At 40.7% G+C, this 9,368-nt stretch overlaps 1 protein-coding gene across 1 annotated transcript in view; it reads left to right on the top strand.

Annotated features, from left to right (window-relative positions):
• The first annotated feature begins 962 nt into the window (after positions 1-962).
• LOC138052047 (coadhesin-like) overlaps positions 963-9,368 on the top strand; it is a 25,710-nt gene continuing 17,304 nt past the window's right edge. The window contains exons 1-12 of the mRNA XM_068898398.1: positions 963-1,046; positions 1,449-1,527; positions 3,618-3,815; positions 4,105-4,221; positions 4,389-4,559; positions 5,314-5,484; positions 5,849-6,019; positions 6,367-6,537; positions 6,906-7,076; positions 7,425-7,595; positions 7,944-8,114; positions 8,205-8,375. Coding sequence (XP_068754499.1) covers positions 1,467-1,527; positions 3,618-3,815; positions 4,105-4,221; positions 4,389-4,559; positions 5,314-5,484; positions 5,849-6,019; positions 6,367-6,537; positions 6,906-7,076; positions 7,425-7,595; positions 7,944-8,114; positions 8,205-8,375 — 1,744 coding nt within the window. The 5' untranslated portion in view covers positions 963-1,046; positions 1,449-1,466. The remainder of the gene's footprint in view (positions 1,047-1,448; positions 1,528-3,617; positions 3,816-4,104; positions 4,222-4,388; positions 4,560-5,313; positions 5,485-5,848; positions 6,020-6,366; positions 6,538-6,905; positions 7,077-7,424; positions 7,596-7,943; positions 8,115-8,204; positions 8,376-9,368) is intronic.

Here is a 9,368-nt window from a genome sequence, read left to right as displayed (position 1 = left end):
AGATTGATATTCAAACCGCGGAAAATGTTGTCAAAGAGATTACTGTGGATGTAATTTCAGTTTTAGTTGTTGATTAAAATTGTTGGTTATTGTTTGCAAGGCTTGTTTGTTTACTGGTGTCAGCTCAGAGGTGTTTGATCTGTTTGATCACTGTAAACTCTATACAGTAATAATTACTTTATGCAGAAGCATAATTATTTCCATGTACACTATACTGCCCTCTGGGGTTATAAGCGGGAGCTCCGCTTTTAGGCTTGGCTCAATTTATATATTATATCGTAATTGGGCTATTCATACACTTTTTGAGACACTCCGAGCGATCAGCTGGAGTTTTTTGAAGAGAATTCTGAAAGAAGGGGGTCCCAATTCCATTTCCCACCTGAACTTTTGGCAAAATCCCAATCCCAACAATCCCAGTTAGATTTTTATAAGAAATCCTAGTCGGTGATTCTTGTTCGCTGGCTACAGACAGTTGACTCCGAAATGGCTTTTTTCCTTTTCCATTCGTTCACTGAGGGTGTGCTTGTTTTCTTTTAAAACTCACGCGATTCAAGAAAAATTCATTGTCAAAATAATGAATTCCAAAGTAAATTTCACTCGAAAAACCAATATAGGTTTCTCATTATATGACAACCCAAAATAACGTAACCCCCCCGCGCCCCCCCCCCCCCCCCCCCTCCCCCTACATTTTTGTGAGTGAAATGAAAGCGCCCTTAACTTAGTATTTTATAAGCTTTATATTTGCATTGGTGAACGGTTGGATGACAGAGACATGCCAACTGAAAACATCGAGATAGTTCCTACAGAAAACAAATTGACCTTAAATAAATTTCGCAAATCAATTCAATTGCACAGCCACGGACATATCCACGGTGATAAGCTAAACACAATATGTATCAAGGATAAGTAAACTTCCCGAATAAATAGACTGTATTTCATAAATTACTGATCCCGATGAAAAGGTCAGATGCATTTGCAAATCAGTTTATTGTTGGAAAATCAAAAACAAGCCGCTGAGGAAATTAAGGCTTTTAGGACGTCAAAAGGTATGACCATAATTTAACAATAAATTTTAGGAGATTTACGGGGAAACAAAAAAAGACTTATCTTTCGGAAAGAATGATCGAAGCTGTGCCATTGTTTTGTACTCTGAATCGCGGAGTTAATGCGAGTCATACCACTAGAATATGTTGAATCCAAATAAAAAAATATATTCAGTATTGTGCTGGAATCATCGAAATTGGAAGGGAAGGAAAGAGATTAACAAATAAAAACATGTCTAGATGACCATCACTAACTAGCTAGTGCCAAAACGACTCACTCACACGATTTGGTAGAAGAGGAAAACAAGACCAGATGAAAATGATTTTTGTGCTTTCCGCTGCAAGTCACCTATTAATGGAAAAAAAAATTGTGAAATTCGTTCTAAATATACTATTCTTTTCTAGAGCTCTGACCTCAGTGGGATGATATTTTCGCTTTTGTGCTACGTGACTGTTACATTGGTTTCAGTTTCGTCTTATTCAGGTCAGTTAAGTATATACCGACACAAACATGGCTACAGCAATGCCATTTGAATAATTCTCCTTTTAGCGTTTTTCTTTCGGCGCAACGTTCCTTTTTTTATCGCTAGGCGTTCCTTTAGACCGGATATTAAAAATCTGTGTAATTATTATGTTACTTACTAAAAACGAGCCCTAGCAAAAGGGGAGGCTCTGGTGCTAAAGCCTGGTTTTAGCGTACTGAAAGTACCAGACTATACAGGGGCACCCAACGACCAATTTGTTGTAAAATGTATTATTATACCCCAGTTAATGAAAATAAATGTTATTAAGGCATTTTCAGGTGTTTTTCAGTGTTGCTGGGAAAACATTATCTGTTCCTTTTTCCCAGCAAGACACACAAGAAATTTCCCAGCCAGCTAGATAAAATTGGTTGGTTTCCCAGCCAGCTGATCAAATTTATTCCCACCCAGGAATTCCGCACGCTTTCAAATCCCTCTATCCAAAACGACCGAACAAAAGCGACAAAACCGGGACAAAACAGGTTCTTTCCGCAAGCGCAATCACTCTGACCAGCCGTCGTATGTTTGTGACTATTCTCTGGGAGAGGGAAGGGGTTCTTTTTTTTTTTTTTTTTTTAGTCGTCCTCAGTCCAGGGGCAGTTCGTCGGAGATTTATTTTTTGTCAAAATATACAATAATTTTATAATTTTGTAAGCAGTCTGTTGGAGCTTTTGATTTTTTTAGCTAAAGCATGATTTTTTGCTAATAGTATGACCAAAGTTGTGCGAAAAAGCTTTCAACGTTACCGGCGTTAATGTTATCCTTTTGAAATGAAGAAGAAGACTGGATGAGAATTACTTGTCTACAGTCAACCTATTTTGCAGAGACCGTAACAACGTAAAATCATAATAATATATATTTTGGTTAGGTACAATGAGAATAACATTGTGACACGTACGTGCTTATGACCTGTTCCATCAAATCAAGAACCCTGTGCTCATTGCTGGCTTTTACACTGCCAAGCATCTTTTTGAATTCAGGGTAGGACTTAGCCGTTCGTTAAACTAGGGTTCGACATTGGATGTTATTGAGGCATACAGGCATATTAACGTGGTGAAAGATCAGCTGGCAGATATACGCAAGGATGCAAAAACAGTGTTTGCGCATTCAGTGCATGAAAAGATTCAGAAAATGGCTAAGAAAGCATACGTAAAGATCACCATCCCGCGCACTTGGGGTTATACAGACACTTCATTCGTTTCTTCCAAGGCTGTTGTGACTTTGGAGCGAAGAGTCACAAACCATGCATCATTATAACCACAACATAGTTTTATTCAATATGGAATCCTGATATTTTACTTTCCAGATTGCACCAGATTGCATGTAAGAGTACCCAAATTTTCAAAATGTTCTGGGGGGGCATGCCCCCAGACCCCCCTAGAATGTAGCGCCTAAAGCGCTACCGAGGCGCGCTAACGCGCGCTGATTAATTAGTATTCTTGTTCGGTCCCCACTTTCAAAAAATGCTAGATCCGCCCCTGCAGTCTTTCGAGTTTCTGCAGCCAGCTCGGGTTGAAATGCTAGAAAAAGTCAGTAATTCCCCGGCAAAACCTCTATCAATAACAAAATTTCCCAGCCAGCTCATCGAAACACCTGTATTTTGGCCAGCCAGCAAGATTCCTCTGGGGAACAGATAATGCAAGGAACAGATTCGTTGGGTGCCCCTGACTATATCGTGCTGTAGTTATCAATCACCGGTTATGTTTTCAATTACAGATTAGTTGGCCTCAAACATATACAACTTGAATCAAAGAGTAATCAGTTATAAAAGTCCCCCCTACACACTTTTGTTATAAGAAAGTCAAATGCTCTGAGCAGTGTTTGGAGGTTTGAGCATTCTGAGCCGTATAATACAATGAAATGACTTAGTAAAGCGTTCCAGCCGAAAATCGAGTAGGTGGATAACGGGTTCTAGTACATTAATCAGCCAATAGTAGTAAATCTGTTTTATAATATGCTTTTTATCCATTCCGATTAGCCGCCTATAATTTTAACTGTTAAATCATTTGTATGATCGAATGTTATTCTGCTCATGGTTTCCTTTGCATTGTAGTTGATGACTGGGAGGCAATTGGCTGTTTCTACGATCATGATCATTCGGCGATTCCCGATTATTTCTACACACCGAGTGACCTTGATTTTAACGAGTTGTGGCCAAATGTGAGACCACTGGTTCAAGCGTGTAGTAAGGAAGCAGAAAAGAGAAACTTCACGTGCTTCGGAATACAGTTTCACCAAGAATGCTGGGGAGGTGAGCTTTTTCAAGTTAATGCCTCTTTACCTGGAACAGTTGTCTTTCCGTGGTACTTATGTGGTAAGATCGGATTTTGCTTTTTGCAACTGTTGTCTTCCAAGTGGAAATCTGTTTGTATGAGCGACCTGTTCACTTTAATTTCTAGAGGAGGAAAACGTTAACATTACTTTGATAATTGAATGCATCTTGTCTAGTTGATTACTGGGGTTAATTTCCTACTGTCATGTACCATACTGTCGCTAATATCTAAATATCCACCCGTAACAGTAGGTATTAACGCTTTCAGGAGCCAATGCATCTCAAACATTCAACAAATCAGGAGCTTCTGGCAATTGCAGAGTTGGAGTCAACGGCTACGGCGTTGGTAAACTGTACACTACCTTTGTTTACAAACTCAAGCCAGGTAGGTACGATTCGAAAATTACCGTTATCAATCAATCAATCAATCAATCAATCAATCAATCGATCGATCGATCGATCAATCAATCAATTAATTTATTAATCAATCAATCATACACTGTGTCATAGCTAATCTCTCGTTGCAATTGCAATTATACTATTTTCGTTTAGTGGACGGAAACTGGACTTTCTGGACTGAATGGACCTCATGTACGAAAACCTGTGGCAAAGGATTCCAAAAACGCACTCGCAGTTGCACAAATCCAGCGCCATCCAGCAATGGGAGGTTTTGCGATGGTGATGCCATTGAAACCAAAATATGCTTGGTGAAGCCATGCCCAGGTTTGTTTAGAACGAATATCAGCAAAAGATGTTGTCTGAAACAAAATGCGGCCGGGAAAATATCAGCCTATTTCTCATTGTCATTCCAGCCTAAAAGTCTGCTTACGAGCCAGAAGGCGCATCAGGCCGGCGCTTATCTCCGGTTTCCATTCCAGCCTAACTCAGATTTAAATACCACATTTTAAGGCTGATTTTTTATTCATTCAGTGTCATCAGAAACCCATAAGGGTTGAAACGTGTAACGGCCCCTTGTGTGCTGGGAAACAAGCTTCTGAATATTCAATTTGCTAAGTACTATATTTGGAACAACAAGAGCGAGGGGTTTCCAAATATGGTACTTAGCACTGAAACATTCAACCAATCAGTTCGCACTGAATATTCGGAAGCTATGAACGCGCGTTACACGTTTCAACTCCTATGGGTTTCTGGTGTCATGTAATCGAGATACCATGCTTATTTAAAGTTTTCTATTTTTTTGTTCTTTGAAATAAAATAATGGATGCCATGTGGTCTCCCTGGTCTGAATGGGCTTCCTGTTCACAAGCATGTAATAATGGATCTCAGAAACGAACGCGTAACTGTAAAAATCCACCACAAGCCAACAATGGGGAACCGTGCAACGGCACAGCCATGGAAACCAAGATCTACAACTTATGGCTATGTCCGGGTTTGTTTATTCAAAAAAGTAACAGACCAAACGTGTAGGCGAAAGCCTTGCATTTTAATTCGTTTCTTTTCTATCCCGATTTTATAGTGAATGGGAACTGGACTCCATGGTCTGAATGGGGACCCTGTTCGCAAAGTTGTGGAAACGGATTTCAAAAGCGCATGCGTAGTTGCACAAAGCCACCACCAGCCAACAATGGGAAAACTTGCAACGGCACGGCCATGGAAACCAAGACCTGCAACACAAGACCTTGCCCAGGTTTGTTGAGAGAAAAAATAATGGCAAAACTTATACTGGAAGCCTTGTGTTGAAAACTTTATAATGACACTTCTATTTGAGAAACTTATGCTTTCGCGTGCGCGCAGAAACAAGCATTTCGATTGCTTAATTTAAACCCCCGCGCCCATAGGTTCGTTTAACATTTTGAAATTCGGTGCTGGCGCAAGGTTTTTCCGTAAGAGAAAAAAAAATGGATTTTTCAGTCGGTGAAGTGAAGTCGACGAATCTTTGTCTTGATTATTGAGAGGGCTTAGAAGCTTGAAACATTTCTTTCGGGAGGAGAAAAAAATGGCTATAGACTTGGAATGCACGCTTCTTTTCATCTTTTTTTTCAATTTTATAGTTGATGGAAACTGGACTTCCTGGTCTATGTGGCCTTCCTGTTCAAAGAGTTGCGGAAATGGATTCCAAAATCGCACGCGTAACTGTACAAATCCAGCACCAGCAAACGGTGGGAAACCTTGCAGTGGGGATGTCACGGAAACGAGGATATGCAATCTGAAACTTTGTCCAGGTTTGCTAGTTTAAAAAGAAGAGAGAGAAAACTTGAAACTTCATATTTTCATCTCTTGCACTTACATATATGGTTCCTCTAATCCACAGTAGATGGAAACTGGGGTTCATGGTGTAAATGGGGCCCCTGCTCAATGAGTTGCGAGAACGGATTTCAAAAGCGCGTGCGTAATTGCATAAATCCATCACTAGCCAACAATGGCAAACCGTGCAACGGCACAGCCATGGAAACCAAGATCTGCAAGTTATGGCTATGTGCGGGTTTGTTTATTCAAAAAAATAACAGACCAAACGTGTGGGCGAAAGCCTTGCATTTTAATTCGTTTCTTTTCTATCCCGATTTTATAGTGAATGGGAACTGGACTCCATGGTCTGAATGGAGACCCTGTTCGCAAAGTTGTGGAAACGGATTTCAAAAGCGCATGCGTAGTTGCACAAAGCCACCACCGGCCAACAATGGGAAAACTTGCAACGGCACGGCCATGGAAACCAAGACCTGCAACACAAGACCTTGCCCAGGTTTGTTGAGAGAAAAAATAATGGCAAAACTTATACTGGAAGCCTTGTGTTGAAAACTTTATAATGACAGTTTTATTTGAGAAATTTAGGCTTTCGCGTGCGCGCAGAAACAAGCATTTCGATTACTTAATTTGAACCCCCGCGCCCATAGGTTCGTTTAACATTTTGAAATTCGGTGCTGGCGCAAGGTTTTTGCGTAAGAGAAAAAAAAAATTGGATTTTTCAGTCGGTGAAGTGAAGTCGACGAATCTTTGTCTTGATTATTGGGAGGGCTTAGAAGCTTGAAACATTTCTTTTGGGAGGAGAAAAAAAATGGCTATAGACTTGGAATGCACGCTTCTTTTCATTTTTTTTTTTCAATTTTATAGTTGATGGAAACTGGACTTCCTGGTCTATGTGGCCTTCCTGTTCAAAGAGTTGCGGAAATGGATTCCAAAATCGCACGCGTAACTGTACAAATCCAGCACCAGCAAATGGTGGGAAACTTTGCAGTGGGGATGTCACGGAAACGAGGATATGCAATCTGAAACTTTGTCCAGGTTTGCTAGTTTAAAAAGAAGGGAGAGAAAACTTGAAACTTCATATTTTCATCTCTTGCACTTACATATATGGTTCCTCTAATTCCACAGTAGATGGAAACTGGGGTTCATGGTGTAAATGGGGCCCCTGTTCAATGAGTTGCGGGAACGGATTTCAAAAGCGCGTGCGTAATTGCATAAATCCATCACCAGCCAAGAATGGCAAACCGTGCAACGGCACAGCCATGGAACCCAAGATCTGCAAGTTATGGTTATGTCCGGGTTTGTTTATTCAAAATAATAACAGACCAAACGTGTGGGCGAAAGCCTTGCATTTTAATTCGTTTCTTTTCTATCCCGATTTTATAGTGAATGGGAACTGGACTCCATGGTCTGAATGGGGACCCTGTTCGCAAAGTTGTGGAAACGGATTTCAAAAGCGCATGCGTAGTTGCACAAAGCCACCACCAGCCAACAATGGGAAAACTTGCAACGGCACGGCCATGGAAACCAAGACCTGCAACACAAGACCTTGCCCAGGTTTGTTGAGAGAAAAAATAATGGCAAAACTTATACTGGAAGCCTTGTGTTGAAAACTTTATAATGACACTTCTATTTGAGAAACTTATGCTTTCGCGTGCGCGCAGAAACAAGCATTTCGATTGCTTAATTTAAACCCCCGCGCCCATAGGTTCGTTTAACATTTTGAAATTCGGTGCTGGCGCAAGGTTTTTCCGTAAGAGAAAAAAAAAAATGGATTTTTCAGTCGGTGAAGTGAAGTCGACGAATCTTTGTCTTGATTATTGGGATGGCTTAGAAGCTTGAAACATTTCTTTCGGGAGGAGAAAAAAATGGCTATAGACTTGGAATGCACGCTTCTTTTTATAGTTGATGGAAACTGGACTTCCTGGTCTATGTGGCCTTCCTGTTCAAAGAGTTGCGGAAATGGATTCCAAAATCGCACGCGTAACTGTACAAATCCAGCACCAGCAAATGGTGGGAAACTTTGCAGTGGGGATGTCACGGAAACGAGGATATGCAATCTGAAACTTTGTCCAGGTTTGCTAGTTTAAAAAGAAGGGAGAGAAAACTTGAAACTTCATATTTTCATCTCTTGCACTTACATATATGGTTCATTTAATTTTACAGTAGATGGAAACTGGGGTTCATGGTGTAAATGGGGCCCCTGTTCAATGAGTTGCGGGAACGGATTTCAAAAGCGCGTGCGTAATTGCATAAATCCATCACCAGCCAACAATGGGAAACCCTGCAACGGCAAAGCCATGGAAACCAAGATCTGCAACACAAGGCCATGCCCAGGTTTGTTGGGAAAAGAACTTAATTACTGCGAGGATTTTTTTAAAAACACATCTACAATCTGATGACTTGTTTTTCGTATGCATGCTTCATTTGGTGATGACTGGTCTCACTCGGCTGAAGTGGGACACACAACCGCATATGTCATTTCGTAAATCCGCCACCAGCAGACGGCTGTTGCAATGGTTTACTGCCACAGGAGATTTTTGATGTGCGTTCACAATCAAATCGAGATGACCGGTGTATTTAAAACATGCACGAACCCAACCTCCTTATCTCAAGCAAAATAAAACTGTACACAAATATCGAAGATATAATCTGTGGATTAGTTACTGGAAAAGTTAATCCAGCTTTGTCTCAGTCGACTACAGCAAAAGCATACATACCATGGGAGCCACAGGCACGATCCGGATTCTATTCGCTGACTCGACATATATACTAAGTTTACCGGGGCTCCAGGCCGTGCATCGGCCTGGGGCAGAGCCGCATACTTAAGGACGTTCGCGCCAAAATCTTCCTACGGTGAGATTTTCTTCATTTCTCGCCTAGAGTTAGGTCATAAAGTACTTACTCCAAAAATGAAAAAAAAAAAATGGAGGTCACCGACTTTGTTTCGGAGAAAATGGCAGTGGAAAAATGCCTTAATTTCGAGAAATCGGTCATAATAGCGAGATGTAGGCTCATCTGCTCATCCATCGAAAATCATGAAAATAAACTGTTGGAGTGAAAGTTTCCGTGCATAGGTTTTTAGGAGTGAGATTTTAGATAATTGTATGCCGCTAGGGATGTGGTAAACAGTAGAGTTCATCCTCGACGAGCGTTTTCGTAAGCTCTATCCGTTGCAACCACTACCAGAATTCGATGGCACGAGGAAAGAAAATGTTAAAAAAAGATAACTTCTTACGGTGAGAATTTTTTCATTTCATCATATTTTGTAGATAGTAAGTAAAGTAAGTGATTCATGATTTAAAAAATGGGGGTCACCGATGATCTGAA

The sequence above is a fragment of the Montipora capricornis genome, chromosome 6, assembly GCF_036669925.1.
Source record: "Montipora capricornis isolate CH-2021 chromosome 6, ASM3666992v2, whole genome shotgun sequence".
Classification (NCBI taxonomy): domain Eukaryota; kingdom Metazoa; phylum Cnidaria; class Anthozoa; order Scleractinia; family Acroporidae; genus Montipora; species Montipora capricornis.
This window is presented reverse-complemented; position numbering and strand designations above follow the sequence as displayed.